General features: G+C 35.8%; 1 protein-coding gene across 1 annotated transcript; it reads right to left on the bottom strand.

The window, feature by feature from the left end:
* Window positions 1-948: 948 nt before the first annotated feature.
* Window positions 949-8,477, bottom strand: LOC113041271 (sal-like protein 4). Its single transcript, XM_026199709.1, has 4 exons — window positions 8,246-8,477; window positions 3,711-6,185; window positions 3,315-3,622; window positions 949-3,194 (listed from the first exon to the last, which is right to left on the bottom strand). Exons 1-4 carry the CDS (start codon window positions 8,310-8,312, stop codon window positions 2,772-2,774), a joined length of 3,273 nt encoding a protein of 1,090 aa, XP_026055494.1. The 5' UTR covers window positions 8,313-8,477; the 3' UTR covers window positions 949-2,771.
* Window positions 8,478-19,663: the final 11,186 nt, after the last annotated feature.

Raw genomic sequence — 19,663 nt, 5'->3', positions numbered from 1 at the left:
CAAAAGTTAAGTTTTGGTATAGCCCATTAATGGTTGGAAATTTAAAAATGTCTTCCTGGAACACAATCTTCACTTAATTATTCTAACGCTTTTTGTCATAGAAGAAAATCAATAATTATGACCCATACAATGTATTGTTGACTATTGCTACAAATAAATCTGTGCTACTGATGACTGCTCCAGAGTCACAAATGACAGTAAATATTCTGTAGTTTCACCATACTAGTTGTATGGTAGTATAACATATCCTGCTTTTCAGCTTTTAAAATTAGAATAGGAATAAAAAATTAAAACTGACAACAGACCACATTAAAATATCCATAATACATATGCATATTCATGTTCGGAAGTTGTGGCCTAGTGGTTAGAGAGTTTGACTCCTAACCCTAGGGTTGTGGGTTTGAGTCTTGGGCCAGCAAAACCTTGACATAGGTGCCCTTGAGCAAGGCATCGAACTCCCAACTGCTCACAGTGTGTGTGTGCAGTTTGGATGGGTTAAACGCAGAGCATGGATTCTGAGAATGGGTCACCATAGTTGGCTGTATGTCACGTTCACTTTAAACCATTGTAAATAACTCAAAATATCACTTTTTTTTTTGCCATACAGTACCATGGTATGCAAAGTTTGTGTAGTTTTAATGAGCATTTAATAGCATAATATTCCAAGTACCATGGAGTGCAGTGTAAACACCATGATAGCACTAGTACTTTTGTTAAGGCACTAAAAGGTTTAGACTAACTTTAAATAAAATCAGATACTTTTAATAGCATCTATTCAGTTCTGTTCGCCCTCATTCTAAATTTAAGTTTTCTGCTTTGAACATGATAAAGTGAATTTTCCTGCATTGTAATCAATTTAGACAAGTATCTCTCTCCCTCTCTATTATTCACCACAATGTCCTCAAGTCTCTTCTGTAACAGTAATGAGATGTTAATTTATACACAAAGTTTTGGAAAAGTCATCCTTGGTTTTATTCTCAAAATATCGGAATGGAAGGGGAACAAACAAAAAAGCAAACATTTACAAAAAGTCTACACTGTAAACAAGCCTAAAACGGACTCAACATTTGAACAATCATACAGACATGACCCCATTTAACCAAGATCTGACACCACCTTTTTTTTTTTCTTCCTTTTAGATCTAGAAAAAAAAAAGGCACAACTTGGTAAAAGGCATATTAGAGCATGTACAGGAGGAGTCTGCCTATTTTGAACAAGTGTTGTGCAAAGTGTCTGGCCATACATTCATTATATTACAGAAATCAGCAGGTTACAGGGCACAATGCAACCATAACTCCAAACACAATGCAAAAAAAAAAAAAAAAAAAAAAAGGGAAAGATTCTAAATGAGGTAGAGATTTGACCAGCGTAAAGTCTTTACGGTTTCGATACTCTGCGTGCATACACGCGTTCATTCCTTTAACTCAAGAATGCATGGCTACGATCTCAAAAACATTTCCCCCACAACACACAACTGGGTAGCAAACCATGACTTTTCCCCCAGAATAAGAATGACTGCTGAGGTTTTGGGACTAGATTTGCATGCCTGCTTAGCTCACAAATATAAAATGCATGGTAAATGGCAAATTTACAGAATTCTAAAACTCTCTGGGTCCTAAAACGGCAGCAAGCAAGCAAATGATCTGACGAGCCCAAGAAACAAACGTTCATCAAATAATCGGCATAAGCCTGGTTTATATCAGATCTTAGCAGAATGAGGAAAAATAAAGTGCAAGGAATGATTAGGCATTTCAGTATTACACCGGCCTTTTGACCTATTAAAAAGGTCTCATGTGAAAGCGACTCAATCCTAATATTTGATAAAGATCACTGAAAGCATGAAAGTGACTACCAATTTAAATCACAAAAAAAAAAAAAAAAAAAAAAAAATTTATATAGCATATTGTGGTCTAAATAAAAGAAAGGCATTGATTACAATCCTGTGGTGTCTTTTGTGAGGGCAAGGAAAATACAGGAGCGAGAAATATACTCCGAGATAGGCACTTCGCAAAATATTTTTTGGTATTAAGCGCAAAATAGAAACTATATCAAGTAAAAAAAATTTATAATAATTAATAACTTAGTGAAATCCAGTTTCAAAACAAACCTACACTACTACTACTTTTCATTAAGTCAATCAATTAAACTGTAATCCTCAGTAGATTGTGTGGAATGGTCAATTTATCTAGGCACGTATTCCACAAACACCTTTGCTGAACGACATCTATGCCATGGATATTATTTTTGACTAATGAAGTTTATTTGAACAACTAACAACAGGACCAGGAGTGGTCAAGCAGAGATGGACAAGATGTTAACGGTTAAAACATTGAGATCTCTGGTCACCTGTGGCTGAGATCATCCTGAGGGTCAAAGAGCTGAGCCCAATGTAACCATCACCAATGAGACTGCTCTGGAATAAAGCCATTTCAAGTAAGACTTACATTCAACTTCTAGAAATAAAACTGACAAAATACCCGCATATATTAGAGAGGGAAAGGGGAAAAGAAAAGAAAAACCCTACAGTAGTTAGATCAGATTCAACTAGAAGAAATCGATAGCATGCAAGTGTCCAATATGGAAGGCATGGCCCATTTTAGGGCATAGGCTCATTTAACAAGGGTATGTAAATTTGCAACTTCTTAAAAGCAATGTTACATGTAGGAATTGATTGTACCAACTAATAAATAGCCCAGTTCCTAACATTTCAGCAGGCTCATTAAGCACAAATGCAGACTGTTGATTGTGAACATCTGTAGTCCTTTTACTGTCTAATTCACTCTACCCTCCTCCATAAAATGTGGAAACTTTGCTATGCTGTCAGAGCCATTCTTTTCCATTTCTGCAATTGTGCCAGGGATGCCCATCTGAGAGGTCTCCATCTTGGTTATTCCCCCAGTTGAACCCAACAAAGGTCCTCCAGCGAGACTTCCTGGGAGAGGGATGCCGCCATTTTGGATGACCGAAATCTCATTGGTCTTCATGGTCAGCCCGTTTGTGAAGGCAGCGGCGTACTGGTTCCACATCGACGGGTCGAAATTAATCGGTGGGGGAATCAAATCCTTTGGGGGTGGCAGCATGTCTGGTTTCATCTTGGACTCTGCGCCCATGGCCATCAAAGCCATTGGGTTATCCAACGAGAGCCGCTGACCCCGCCTTGCGGTGTTATTCCACATGTGGGTCCCAACATGCACCTGTAAGATAGGAAACAACAATTGGTAAGATTTATTGCAGTATACACAAGATATCCGACTTTCAATCAATTCACTTAAAAAAATAAATAAATAAATACAAAGTCAAAAAGACATCTTCACCTTAAGGTTTCCCTTGGTTGTGAAAGCCCTGCCACAAATTGTACAAACGAAAGGCTTCTCGCCAGTGTGTGTACGTTCATGGATTTGCAGGGCGCTGGCAGATGAAAAGTTCTTCCCACAGGAGTTACAGAGATGTTGCTTGGTGGAGCGACGAGGAGCACTAGAAGAAGTCGCAGGAGGGGTTGCAGCTCCTTGGGGCAGCTGGGAGCTGTACAGGCCATGAGCACCCATGGGAGTCTCAGGAGGAATCTGCATCTCCAGTTTGACCAGACTTGGAGGCACCCTCATGAATGGTAATTGACTAGAACCTAAGAAAAAAGAACAAAAACAACTTAGAGGGCAAAACATCAAGAAGAAATGTCAGTGTGATGTTAAGAGTGTTGAGATTAAACCTACCATATTCGCCATTGGAGAAGGACAGGCCTGGCTCCTCTTTGATTGGTTTCGGATTAAAACTCGAAGTCAAGTCCAGTGCGCCACTGTTTTCACCAAAATCTTGAGGTGCATCCAAGTCAGTTTTGGATTGGAGTCCATCATCTGGGTTTGTGGATTCTGGCGATTTTGACTGTCCGTTACTGAGGGGACCATCTATTGGGGACGAAGAGTGGAAGGACACCGATTCAGACACAGCCGGACTGCGGCCATTCTTGTAGTCCATTTCTCCAGCCGCTGAAGGAGAATCTTTCAGCCCGCTATCGCTCTCAGAAGCTGTGCTGCTTTGCCGTTGCAGGTTCAGTGCAGAGGTGAGGCTCCTCATGTGGTTCTCCAGGGCGGCGATGCCTGTAAACATAGAAGGTGGACCTTGGAAAGTCAGATCTTCTTTGGCACCAGGCTGGGGCTCTGTAGAGTTGTTCAGCTTCTCTTGATTGTCCAAATCCAAGTCTTGCTCTTCCATACTTTCTTCATGGCCAGTGGAGTCAATGTTCTTATCCTCAGTCATGCTAGCATCCATTGCTTCAGGACTTTCAAACTGATTCTCTGGCAGAGGGGTGTTGGGAATCTGGCCACCCATGTGCATGCGAATATGCTGCTGGAGGACGACAGCATTGGTGAACTTCTTATGACAAATCGGACACGAGTGTTGCATCTTAAGGGGAGTGTTGGCCCTGTGAACGCCATAATGCGCTTTAAGGTTGCCCTTTGTGGAGAAAGCCCGGCCACAAATTTTGCATTTGTAAGGTCGCTCACCAGTGTGTGTGCGGTAATGCATTTTGAGGGAACTTTGGCAGCTCAGCACTCTATGGCAAATAACACATTCATTAGGGTCATTTGTCTTCGTCTCCAAGCCATCCACCATCTGCTGAAGTTTTGCAGTACCAGAGCCATTTTCGCCATGTAGACTGTTAATGTTTATGTGGTGCAATCCAGCCAGCGCATCCGAGGAATCTTTGCTTTGATCCAGTCCCGCCATCTCCGGACCGAACATGCTAGAAGAAATAGATGCACCGTCGCTGCCAGATGAAGAAGGCCTCTGAGAGTAGAGGTCCCCACCTACTGGTACATCATATGAGGGCTTGAATCCTTGGAGCACTGGTGGATGGAGACTTGTGGAGGGAAGCCCCTGCACTGGTTTGGTGTCAGTAAAATTGCTCTCATCGAAGGGCACAGACATGCCATAAGGGATGCCACTGTGTGTCGGCATGTTGTCTAGGTGTTCTGGTACAGGATGGGGATTCATCTTAATGTGTGGGTATTTTTCTTTGTGCCTCTGGAAATGCACTTTGAGGTTTCCTTTGGTTGTGAAACGGTTTCCACATATGTTACATTTAAAAGGCCTTTCGCCAGTGTGTGAGCGCAAGTGGATTTGGAGAGCGCTGTCATTTCCAAATGTCTTCCCGCAGAACTTGCATTTGTGCTTGAACATATGTTCACCCGAGCCATTTCTGGACTCCGACACGGCAGGGATCTTATTTTTTGCCTTTTTAGATGAATCCATGCTTGCTGCAAGGGTATTAAAGGGACTCTGCAAACCCATGACCCCTGGGGATTGAGGAAGGAGCGCTGGAAGCCGACTAGCTAAATCGGGGAGTCCCTTCAACTCTGCTTTTAAGGGCACCGAGCCCAAACCTCCAGCGAGGGATGTGGGGATGGTGGCTGATTGAGGTAGCTTTGCTTGCTTTAAGGCTTCCAAGGACAAGTTCTGAGAGCCCGTCCGTTTGCCAATGAGGGCAGCTGCGGCCGAAAGCTGCTGTGATAGATGTGCACCCAGTGCTTTCAGTGGATCCACAGCGGCACCCAGTGCGGAGTGGAAACTCTGAGGCGTCATCATGGCCACTTGGAGGCGTATCTGCTCGGTTAGCTGAATCTGCTGCAGTTGCTGCTGCTGGAGACTGACCAGCTGTTCCAGGATCATGGGGATTGCAAGAAGGGCATCTTGGTGTGGTTGTGGGGGTGGAGACTTCTGATTAGATGAATTGGACGAGTGTTGGGTTACAGCAACTTTAGTAGCAGCCATGGACTCAAGAGTCACATTAGAGTCTTGTAATTTGGAAGATGCCATGTACCCCGCTTCTGAACTGCCAGACACATTCTGATCTTGACTTGAAGGGTCATCCTGGTTCAGCATGAGTTGTTCCTCCATCTCCTCAGAATCTGCACTCTGCTTTGATTGGGAATTACTGGTTGACTGATCCCCATTATCACCCAGGAAATCACCCGGAGAACGCTGGGAGAACTCGGAGGGCACTTCATTCCCATCGGCATCTTTCATGATCACGACCTGCTGACTCTTAGTGCAATTTCTCTCGTGTTCGAGAAACTCAGCCTCATCGAAGAACTCGGCGCAACATTTGTCACAAACCCTCGTCTCCTCTGATCGCCGTCTCTTAGCCTCATTACCATCCTCCTCACCTTGACCGTTGTGCAAGATCCCTGCAGCAAAGAGATAAAGTTTAAAAGATAACTTATTATTCAAGACCAAAGGATAATGTGCTGTAAATATTAAACAAAGTCTAGATAAATATAAATGTTACCAGTACTCACGGGTGAAAAGCAAGGCATAGTGATTTTATTTTTTTTTAAACAAGAGGCCATTAAAACTTACAGAAGTAGTTCAGCTTTACTTGGGACTTATGTTCTGAAGTCATGCATTAAGTGACATATTTGGGGTATTTAATTTGCATAGGCCAGATGTTATATAAACTCAAACTGCTTTTGTAAGAAGCCACATTTAAAGCCCTCCATTTAATCCCACCAGATGAGGGCAGCATGTTCAAGAAATTGTTTTTTTTTTAATCCAATTTGTACTAGAAATAAATTTAACAATACAAAAAGACAAACTGCATCTTAAATATAAATTTCCTCCATCTGTTACCATGTTCCTCAACAGTAAAATACACATGGCTCATAAAGCACAGCACATGCTTAACTGATGTTCATTGTTGTTAGGCAGTCCTAATAGTGAAAAAAAAAAAAAATGCTGATAAGGTGTATAGCAGCCAGTTGGTCTTTCTAATTGCAGAAAATGCAAAGCAAATCAAATTAAGCTGCAGCACCATTAGAAAGGCCCTTTTAACAGGGCCATTGTTAAATGCAAATTTCATCATCTCTTATGAAAGGGAAAGACCACCTGTTAACATTCTGACAGTGAAACTGGACATGTTAATTGTTCACGTAGAAGTAAAGAAAACAAGTTGCATTGTTCCCAGAGCTACTAGGCAAATCAAACAGCACATCTATTTTAGAAAAAAAAAAAAAACGATAAGACTTTTTAAAAACTAAATTCCTTTCAAAAACGGGTGGTGGTACAAATTATTGCATGTTCAAAAAAAAAGTAAAAAAAAAAAAAAAAAAAAAAACCAAGGCAGTGGAAATAAGCTAAAAATGTTCGGATTAAAAAAAAAGTGCCAGAAATTAATCATGCTTCAACCATGTGTTTAGGGTTAGTCGACTGGGTACATTGTAACCCCTGCGCGCTGTTCTGCTCACCACAAGGGGGCGTTTGATCAATGTACAAGGGATACAATGTATCTTTACTGATACCTTCACAGCGTTACACACGGATTGTACCTTAACTGAAAGGGAATTCCACATCAAACATTTTATAACGCAGCTTGACTGAAATTAAAACCAACTTTAAGGAAACAAGACAAACACAATCCAACCCTCAGTACATGTAAATAACCAAACACATCTATGCCATCTTTACGAATAACCACATTTCAGTATGTCGTGGATAAGAGTCATGTAGTTTACATTTACACCCCCATTACACACAACTTCATTTCCATCCCCCCATTCACATCTCCATATGCGACCAAAAGAAACTGTGGGGGATTTATTGCTTTGTGGTCAAGCTTGCTCGCGACTCACATTTCATGCCGACCTGTTGAGCACCTTTGTTTAACAGTGGTCAGTGATACCAATACGCCACATCAAATATTAACACACAAGCACAGTCTGGAATATAACTTACGTGTATATTTATCAGCCAGTGATCCAACTGATCGACGCTAAAACACATTTAACGAAATTAAGTTACAATAATGTAATTTCAGTGGGTAAATATTTCCCCTCTCACCTTAGAAATTACTTTATTATAGTTTTGAATCAACGTAAAACTAAAAGCATGGCTGACTCGACAAACGTAAAAACGCCGTTAAACATCAGAAGAAAAAAAATCGTAAAAATGTAAACAAAATAGCTAAACACGTAATCAACAAACAAAACAAAAAAAAAAGACAACGACCGTGTTTTTTTTTTTTTAACTAGGTTGGTGAAATTGTCACGATAAACAGTGACCGAAGTTTAATCGAATTTGATTAAAACAACTTTCTGGTTGATTTAGCGATTTATAAAACCACATCACCTCGATATCGAGACTCGTGAACCCACTGACGCCGAATTTCGTGATTCAGGTATGAAATTAAACATTCAACCTACAGTACACGAGCACAGAATTATACAGAAAGTTTGTGTCGCCTCAAACTTACCGTTTTGTGTCGAAGCGGGATCGTCTGAATTGATATGCTGTGGTTTGGATTGCTTGCGCCGCGACATGGTAACCTACAACCATCAGGGGCGAGTAGTAAGACTATTTAGTCCCTCTCCTTTAGAAATTCTCCAGGTCGGGGGAAATTAGCCCCTTGAGTAGAAATGCGCATGTCAAAGTAATTATTATTATCAATAATGCATTGCGATTTATCATGCTCTTCTGACAGCTGATTGGCTCCGGTCCAAAGTACTCGCGCATTATTCAAATGAGGCTTCATTGATGAGAAATGCAGAGTCGAGAGAAAGGGGGAGGAGTCTTGAAAGAGAGAGAGAGAGAGAGAGAGAGAGAGAGAGAGAGAGAGAGAGGGAGGGAGGGAAGAGTGATGCTGGAGAGAAAGAGAGACAGAGAGAGAGAGAGAGAGAGGGAGGGAGGAAAGCAAGTGAGCAGGCGGGGAGAAACAAAAACTGTCATTTTTTTTGTAAAACATTATCACAATTTTTTTTCCCCCATGCAACTTTTTTTTTATCTATCTTGATAACGGAATTATAATATTATATAGTATAATTATTTAACATACTTTATACAGGTATATGTGTGTCTTACTTTATGAATTTACACCTTATTATATATTTTGGATGTATTATTAAATCATTGTATTTCCACTTTGTACAATGCTGTATCTTATATTTTGAATGAAATGATAAACTTGTCCTTTTATACTTGCCACTGCATGAAGATGTTCTTCATTCTAAATGATGCAAACATAAAATGTATTTTTTTTAGTGTACATGAAGACAAATCTGTGCGTGCTTCTTCACTCTGTGATTTAAATATGGAAATTGCAACTGACATTAACCCATCACATTAAACACAAAGACCTGCCTGTCACACTGTACTCATGTGTAATGTATGAATGAAGAGCAGACAAGTAAATATATGCAAATGTTAAAGAAGAAATGGGGAAAATACCTGGAGTTGTTTAGTTCATTCAAATGCAGTATGCAAAGCAATTGTCTTACCTTATTTCAAAAATATGGATATGTGACTATATTAGTTAACAAATAATATTTAGCATTTTCATTTTGTGTGCATATATATATATATACGTACAATCTATAATCTTTTTTTTTTTTTTTGCTATGACCAAAATGTTTTTTTTTTTTTTTTTGATGTCATCTTTCTGGATGCAATGGTCTCTTTAAAAAGAAAAAAACATATATGATAAAACATTTATTATTATTTTTTATCTGTATCTGACTTGTTAAGTTTTTAATGGAAATACTCAACATAAATTGTATTATGTTTGTTATTTATTAATTTTATTTTATTTTTATTTTAAGGGTTTCTAAGACTAAAAATTACCAAAATATCCTTATGCAAGACACAACGCATCAAAAGCTTAAATATATATATTTTTTTAATAATGTCACTTACTGGACTTAACAATACCGGCAGGACGGTGGTCTTTTGTTTAGGTCTGATGGTTTTAGTGAGGATGCATCATGGATGATTTTTGGAAAAGGTGGGCACATGAGTCATTTGCTCTCTTTGCAGACACTGGACAGTGAAGTCAGATACATTTGCTTATTAATTCTTCACTTAGCTTTTCATGCAAATGGCCAGGCTTCCATCTTATTTAATGCACACAACCAGCCTTTCAGAGCTAACAATGTGCATTATGCGCTGCTTTTCACTGGATAATCTCAGCACATCAGATGTGTCAGTAACTGCTGTTAAAGCACACACCAATTGGCACATCCTGTTCTGCGATGGACAGCTATGGTTTTGTAAATTTCCCAGCTCAGAATGGACAGAGATTTTTTTAACCCCCGCTTCCCCCGCCCCCTTTTTTCATAAGGCAATGTGAGAATGGCAAGTGCTTTAAGGGTGCGAAAGAATTTATAGCTTTTCTCAAAAGAAGATAGGCCATCACCCCCCACCCGTCTCACTGTCAGCCGCGTTTATGCCTTACACCGGAGGAGATTGATGCCCCTAAACTTAATGGAGGGCCTCTGTGACTTAGGAGAACAGGAAGAAAGAATATTTTCAATCCATTTGCCCAATTCAGACATGTAAGTGTTGTTTCCATTAAAACTGACTGAGGGCTGAGGTTAGAGCAGGAGCTGTGACTCACCCATCTTACAGGAATCTGGACGCTAGGTGTTTGGGAAAATACTTAGCAGTGTTGGAACACCTTGATGCAGACATTCACTCATAAAAATAGCCATAGAAGACTTTCGGTGAACATTTATAAAAAATAAAAAAAAACACTGTTTTCTTAGTGCGAAGAACATTTTAATAATCTAACACACCTTTTTCAGAATCAGAATCAGAATGAGTTTTATTGCCAGGTATGTTTACACATACGAGGAATTTGTGTTCGTGACAGAAGCTCCGCAGTTCTTCCACAAAAAATCTCTCAAGTTCCATAGCAGAATATGAATTTCCCTCAATGCCACAGAAGATCCTTTTAAAACTATTTTTATGACACTATTTGTAAACTTTAAGTTCATATACTTTTGAAAATAAAGATTCCAAAAGAGAGTTTTCACAGCGATGTCACAGAAGAAACATTTTGGTTTCCCAGAGAACCTTTCAGCGAACAGTTAAAACAAACATTTTTTCAAAAAAACGTCCATGGACGTTAAAGATTCTTCATGGAACCAGCAATAGCAATAAAAAGCCTTTATTTTGTAAGAGTATTAAAGAGTCTTAAAATGTATAATAATAATAATTATTATTATTATAAATACAGCAATGCTAGAGAATAATCTTTTTCTTTTTTTGGTTCCCCAAAAAACCTTTCAGTAAAGAGTCCTCAAGAATGTTTTTTTTTTTTTTTTTTTTTTTTTTTTTTTTTTGCATATTGTTAAAAACATTTTATTAATCTTATACACCCTTTTCCATCACAAATAACCTTTGTCCAATGGAAAAGTTGCATGGATGTTAAAGGATCTAAATAAAAAAAAACATCATTCTTAAAACTGAAGGTTCCTTAATGGGTTTGATGGTTCCACGAAGAACCGGTAACTTCTGTGAAAACTTTCTTTTCCACAAAAGCTACTTTAGATATAAGAGATGTTCACTAAATGGTTCTTTGGGGAATTTTTTTCTTCTTCTATGGCATCACCACTAAAAAATTAAGAACCTTTTGAAATCTTTATTTTTAAGATTCTATAAAGAACTTTTTATGGAATGGAAAAAATTCCAGGAATGTTGTTAAAAGTTCTTCATGGAACCATGGATGCCAGTGAAGAACTTTTATTTAAAGAGTGTATTCTTAAAGATAAAGGTAAAAAAAAAAACAAAAAAAAAAAATTCAGCAATTCCATTGAAGAACCATTTTTTGGGGGGTGGTTAAAGAGCCTTTCATTGAACATTTCTTAAAATAAAACATTTAATGTTAAGAGCATTACATGTCTATAAAGAACATGCATCTATTGGAAAGGTTCCAAGGATGTTAAAGGTTCCATCATTGCTAATAAAGCACGTTTATTTTTAAGAGTGTTAGAGTTGTAACAAACACAATATGTCTGCAAAGATCATTATTTTTGTCCAGCTAATCACAATCAGCCGTGCCATTCCACCATCAGCACTGTTTTTAGATAAAGACAAGCCTTGAAAATGGACCGTCTGTCCATCAGGACACAAAGAGGACTCTATATATTTAGTAAAAACAAACGTCTATCATGCACGGACTGAGGGTGCAGAGAGGAGGGGTGTGCAGTCTAGACGCTTTATGACAGCAGTAAGAAACTGTGTTCAAACTAAACAATTCTCACTTTGTAAGAGCGGAGCCATAAATCCAGGACGGTGGGAATGAGCGAGGTCTCATCTTATATTTCTCCCCCTCTTAGGATGGACAGATGGGTTTTTTGTTTCATTTTGAGTTTGTTTCAGTTTTGAATATAGAAATGGTGTTTTCATGCATTAATGTAGGCTTAGCTATAATTCAAGCAGTTATATGTGACAACATTCAGAAACCATTTTCCCATTTCCAGACTTGGAAAAGTTACGGAAAGTAATAAAAGTCATGCGTATTTCTTTAGTGAATATATATATTTTTAGTTATTCTTAGAAATGGCTGTTTTGTGAGTGCAAACTATAAAACATAATGTCATAAATGCAACGAAAATATGTAAAAATCCACAAAAATGATCGGAAACACATGAAAAAGATATGGGAACACTGTGTCATGTGAAACTAAAACCTTATATATTCTCTCTGTAAAAAAAACTATTTAATTTCAAAGTTGTTTGTGCATTGCACAATGCACAAAACAAGTATTTTAGTTCAGAATAGATGTTTCCCAAATGAATAGTGTGAAGTCCTTTTCTTCTGCATGCTATAGACTATTGTTGCATGTTTGTGGACAATAGCACAGGTCTTCACCTCTCTGTCCTTTGTTTTGAGAGAGGATGAGATATTTGTTTGTGGATGTATACGCTGATGTTTATTCTGAAAAGAACTAACCTCTGACAGTGGACTTTTGAGCAGTAGCTGTATTTAAAAAGCTGACCTAAAGCTAATGTATGGAAGAACAGTTTGCGTGAATGAAGCCGTGTGCATCTGTGTTCAAAACATCAATTTCAGCCGTGTTGTCTGAAGATTCACACAGATGCACTCAATTGATTAATGATACGTGGACTGATGGTTATGATTCAGGGATAAATCTGCCAGTAATGCAACGTCGATAATGTGACAGGACGGATTAATATCTCTGAGGGACGAATATAAAAAATGTGATCCTATATTGACAAAAGCACTATATATAGTGATACTTTAAATTCGAGATCCATGTGATACAATTCCTGCCCCAAATTTGACCATTAACATTTTAATAATAATACTTAGCATGTTTCATACATAATTTTTTTAAATAAATAATAATAATAAATTCATAACAAAAAAAGAAAAGAAAAGAAAATACTTTTATGACTTTGTTTTATAATATAATATAATATAATATAATATAATATAATATAATATAATATAATATAATATAATATAGTGTGAATTATTTATTAAACATTATATATTTATTAATGTATTCAATTATTAAATACTTTATATTACTATATAAAATCTTTAAATAATTGTATGTATGTGCGTATATGTATGCATGTATGTATAACATTTTTAAATGTCTATTCAAAAGTAAATAAAAATGATATTAAAGTTGCATTTATATTGATAATGTAAGTATGAAATGAGATAAATATATATATAATACAAAATAGATGAACATATCTGTGCATCAACATTTCCACAATACCATCATATTTGATTTAAAAAATATATTTTTATCATAATAGCATCATATTTTCAGAAAGTTAACTTTTAAAACACAAACTTTTTTTTATGTTTTCTTTGATTCGTCTTAAAATGTGAGCCTTTTAGTAAATAAATGATTATATATATATATAAATAAAATAAAAATGTATTTATTATAATTTTTTTCGATTGTTATCAGCATAACATTTGCTTTCTAGCATGCAGTAGTTTTATGTCCATAGGTATGAAGTTTATTTTATCAAATTAAACTGAAAAGCTGTCAATGCGTTTTCATTCAGCTCAAAAACCCTTTCTTAAAATGCAAAAGGCACCTATTTCATATTTGTAAGGGTCAGTATCTTGTGTTTTTTCAGATGGCCTCTATAAAAAGCTCTTCTGATGGTATCAGCTCTAATAGCTACCGGACAGCAGCAGGGAGACGCTTGAAGTGCACTTGTAAATTGAACACATGTTCCCTGCGTCTGTGTCAAACACGATCAGACGCTGCTGTAATTTCTCACGTCGGCGCGGCACATTGTTCCTAAAAGTCTGCTTGACACTGTGAACAAAGCAAATGAGAAAGTTTGGATCAATTGGGATGCTCTTCACCCATCTTTTACAATGCTGTGTTTTATGAAAGAAAGTGTAGTTTTGCACAGCTGGCAGATGTTGGCATGGCTGTTTCTGCTTGGCGTGCCTGACGGTGATCAACATCAAACCAGCAGGAACATCTCATCACTCAAAACGCTCTGCAATATCGCCTCGCTAGATTAAAATGAATCATAAGGCACAAAATCACCAAATCAAACAAGCGCTTTAAGCAACTCTTAATGTGTAGCGCAGCGCTCAAGTTTCTACACACACTGGAACCATTCGACTCTAAAAATAATTTGTTTAGCTCAGCATCTGCTCTCCTCAAAGGATTAAACATACAAATAAAGAAATGGAAAATAGATTGATTTAAATAAATGGCTGGCCTGGTGCGATCATTTGTTGCTCTCTCAGGAGAACGTGGTTTTTGTTTCTGTAAACTATTTCATCAAGGGGTGAACCTTGTTTCTTTATGTTGTGACTTCAGACTTGGTTCGGCATTCATCTTCATCTGTTTTGTAACTAAACTCTCTTTGTGCGAGAGATTATGAAAGGAAGGACCCAAACCTCATATTTATATGTTTAGATAATTGCAGACATAACATAATGGATGAAAGCATGAGATGTGGAGCGAGAGATGAATATGTTTATAAAATAGCTTTTTAGGTTTCAGCAGTTCTCATACAGTACACATCTACTTGATTATTATTGATTGATATATCGCCCAAAAACGATGAAAAAAAAATCTTTAAATTAGCAATTTTGGCCTTAACGATAATACAAGTGTAACAAGATAGATAGATAGATAGATAGATAGATAGATAGACAAGATATACATATATATCAAATTAACAATATACATATAAGTTTAACAAGACCAAAATAAAAAACAAACAAACAAAAGCTTTTTAGGATGTAAAACACATCCTATATTTCTATTTGCAGTTTTTACTTCACAGATATTACAAATATAACCAATCAACCTAACAAACTAAACAAAACAAAACTAACAAATAAATGTAAAAAAAAAAAAAAATGACAACATATAAACACTTATTAGCAGACATATCAAATGTTTATTTTTTTGTGCAATTTTCATCAAGGTAAATGAATAAATAAAGCAAGCAAGCATAAACACACACACACACACGCATGCACGCGCTTGCACACACACACACACACACACACACACACACACACACACACAAATTGAACCTTCAAAAACATACTTGACATTGAATTATCAGGTTGATATCTTGATACCTAAAGACGTTTCCTTATAATAACTGATATTGAGAAGAGAACTCATATTTCAGTTTAATAACTTGCCTCATTCATAATTTTTTTTTTATATTAACCTGATAACTGTCACTCACGTTTTTGAAGATAGACTTGAATGTGCATGATACAAACCTACATTTTTATATTTCATGACTGAAAACATTTTGTAACATGATTTTGATGTGCCATTTACACGGTAATGCAATGTCTGATTTTAAAATGGGTTTTAAAGGATGAATTTTGAGATTTTATGTTTTCAAGTGATATATAACTTCTGATGATTTCTAAAATCTGATAGAGAAAAAGGCAACGAGGAAGTCTTTTTTTTAAACAAAGGTCAAAACTCCTTTTGTAATGTAGATTTCTGAGGGTGCACTCTTGTCATAAATTGATCTATTACTTTTCCTACATAATTTTGAACAAAAAATATTGGTATACTATATATTTGGGAGTCTTTGTCAAGATTAGATTAGATTTGATTGTAATATAGTATAGTCAACATAGGCGTCCTGTATATGGGACGGGGTGACATTTAACAGGTTAAGTGTGTTTGGGGTCACAGAGTCCTACATTTCGGAAAGGTGCATGTCGACTTTAAAGCTTGAGTCATATCTGCCTGCTGGGTTTTGATTAGGACAAGAATATGAAAGAAAAATAAACATTGAATGAATAAAAAATTGCTGCTTTTATTTTTATATGCACCTCAGCTTATAACAAGAGCAACATGTAAATAAAAAAAAATATATATATAAAAAAGCAGCTTTATCTTATATAAAGAATGTAAGGGCAAAATAAATATTTAATTTCAAAATAACAGTAACCTTTTTTTGCATGCACCTGATAAAATAACTGATTCCAAACATCTCATTACTTTTCAAGACGTTGTTTTCTCATTTTATTGACAAGTGAGTTCCCCCAGAGTGAGGAAATGCCGAGTATATGACTGGCAATAAGAGCGAGACAATGCTGTGATGCTCAGATGAATGTCTCACAGGAAGTCCTCAGAGAGATGTGACCCTTTTAAGATAACAAGTGAACTGTGATTGGTCTGAGAGCATCACTGGGGAGGTGGGGGTGGAACGGGCCACATCAAACCCAACAGCAGCGCACAAACAACTTCACTTCAGCTCGCTGTTTGTGAAGCTGAAAACGGACATGTCAGTGCAGTTAATGACACATTTTTTAATTTTTTTTATTTGGTGATTCTAAATCAATTCTCAAAAACTGCAGTGAGATTAAATGGAGATTAAATTTTATCCTTAAAATTTAACGTCACATCTAAAGTTGGAGAAGAGGTCTCATTAATGTCTTAAACTGTGCTCAAAGTGCGATGAAACCTTGCTCTGTTTTTTTTTTTTTTTTTGTGATGATCCGAGTTAACATTTACATTCATAGCCCTAAATGCTAATATTGCATCATCTGTGTCTACTCCTAAAGCATTTTTGAATGAAAATCTGAGATTTAAATCACAAAACTTGAAAATGTATCCTCTAAAATATGTCTTAAATTAAGTTCAATTCTGTGAGACTGAATTAATTAAAAATATTTCCGGCAAAGAAATATTTCACCACACCATATTTACATTTATTTATAAAACTATGATGTTTTTACGTGGAAGAAAGAAGTAATGATGTTAATGGTTAATGTTATTATTATTTGTATCAGTGAGGTAAAATTATAGTTTATTAGCTTTTATTTTTTTGTTTTCTGTTTCTATTTTTGATAATATTTTAGTAATTGTGTTGTTGTTTTTTGTCATTTTTATGATTTTTAAAAAAAAAATATGTCTATAATTTGTATTGCTTTTTATTTTAGTACTTTATTATTATTCTTTTTACATAATTAGTACAGTTTTATTGTAGTTATTTTTGTACATTAAGTTCAGAAATTACAAATAATGCATTGGCTCCTAAATGAAATAAGCTTAAGTTTAAAGTTCAAGTAATTATTTTTATTTCAATGAAATAATTTTTTGGTCTTATTTTTAGTTAACAATAATTACCCTGGAAAGAAAGAAAGAAAGAAAGAAAGAGTTTTAGGGTCTTTAGAGATTTATAGGTTTTATTTAAAATTTTAAGTTTTCAGTTTATTTTTATGTAATGTTTTACAGTAATTTTGTTAATTTGTCATTTGTATATATATTTTTAAAAACATCTGTATATTTTTATTAATTTAAATATAAATTTTAGTTTTAGTTATTTTAGTACATCAAGATAAACTAAAGGATAATGAGAAACGTTACTGAAATAAGTTTATAGTTTATATATTTTATTCCAGTTAAAGTTTCACTTTGTGTAGTTAAAATGTTTTATGATTTTAAGAAAGACAAAATGAGCTATTGAATCTCACACCAACTTTTAAATGTCTGTGTGTGTGTGTGTGTGTGTGTGTGTGTGTCTGAGAGGGGTGGAGGGGGAGCCGCATCTGGATTCCACACATGGCTGTAATTTAATGGTGAATTGCCCATTGGTTCCTGTGCAGAGGTAAACAGAGTGATGGCTCTGCTTTTGTTATTGCCAGAGTATGACAACTGCTTCCATCAACAAACAATAAAAGTGTGAGGGGGAGAACGGGCCACACAGTGGACGGAGACCCCTGCTGAGGACACTTCTCACCATAAACTCCCCCATCAGTCTGTCACATCATCCTAATGAAGGAAAACACTCGCACTGTAAGAGGATAACAGATTCCCAACATCAATGACTGCATTTGATCAAATAATCATTATCATTTTAAAAGTATGCTTAGCAAGGCTGCATTTATTTGATGAAACATCCAACTAAATCAGTAAAAATCTGAAATATTATTACAATTTATAACAACTGAATATATGTGAAAATATATAAAGCAGCGGTATTCTGGTGTGTGGAGTTATTGGATGGATATGGGAGCGGTGCGAATGAAAAGCGATTGAGATACACAAGGGTCCTGCCGTCACCATCATGCTGTGAAACAACAGGAGGTCAATTCTTCAAATCTCAGATGCAATCTCAGGAACAGAGCTATAAACATTGACCAGCTGGGAGGATCTCTGTGTGTGTCTAAACTTACATGCTAATGACCAAACACACCTTCACTAAATACTGCATACAGACACAGATAAAGCATTGTCACATTCTTTACAGGCCATTCAAACATGCAATTCATATAAGCATTGACATAGCATACACATTTCTCACCTCATAGTCAAGCATGTGAAAAATAATTTGTGTGTGTATACAAGTCCTTCTCAAAAAATTAGCATATTGTGAAAAAGTTCATTATTTTCCATAATGTAATGATAAAAATTAAACTTTCATATATTTTAGATTCATTGCACATATATTTTAGATTCATTAGATTCATTGCACACTGAAATATTTCAGGTCTTTTATTGTTTTAATACTGATGATTTTGGCATACAGGTCATGAAAACCCAAAATTCCTATCTCAAAAAATTCAGAAAAATATTTATATTTAAAAAAGTTTTTGGAACTTCCTTTTAAAGAATCCTGAAAAAAGGATCACTGATTTTACAAAAATATTAAGCAGCACTATGACAGTAACAATAAATGTCTCTTAAAAATTCAGGTTTGCAATAAATTTCAAAAGAAAATTAGTATTTTATTACAATATTTCACATTATTACTATTTTTACTGTATTTTACTGTATTTTTCTTTCAAAGACATAAAAAAATCTTACCAACACTGAACATTCAAATGATAATAAGAACTAAAGATACTTAGCTTTTTTTTTTTTTAATCCACATATAATAGTATATTAATGTGTAAAAGCATGATATTTAATATCAAATGTATTTATAATTTCAAAAAACATAACATTTAGGCATTTCAAATATATCATGTAAAATATATGATGTAAATTTGATATTCAAACAAAAACAAAAATTTATCAATATTCTGTTAAATAGATAAGGACACAAAAAGCCCCGTTTCCTGAAACTGACTGGACATCTGTTTCCGGTACAAGATGCTGTCAAAAATCAGTCACAGAATCAGTTTTTTTTTTTTTTTTACAATTAATTAAGCAGATTGTTAAAGACATATGTTCAATAATAAACTAACTCAATAGGAACAGAAATCAATACAACTGCAAAAGCCAGTGCTGCTCGATTTTCCCTGGGAATCGAACCCATTACCTTAGTGTTGCCAGCTCCTTGTTTTATTGCATGACCTAAATGAACACAAAACCTTTTAAGTTAAACGTGCAAATTTGAGTGTGAAATTTGATACGTATCACCAACATGTGATTTGATTGCTATCAGAAAGG

The sequence above is a fragment of the Carassius auratus genome, chromosome 23 (genome assembly GCF_003368295.1).
Source record: "Carassius auratus strain Wakin chromosome 23, ASM336829v1, whole genome shotgun sequence".
Lineage (NCBI taxonomy): Eukaryota > Metazoa > Chordata > Actinopteri > Cypriniformes > Cyprinidae > Carassius > Carassius auratus.
The sequence above is the reverse complement of the archived record's forward strand: the minus strand, read 5'-3'. Positions and strand labels throughout refer to the sequence as shown.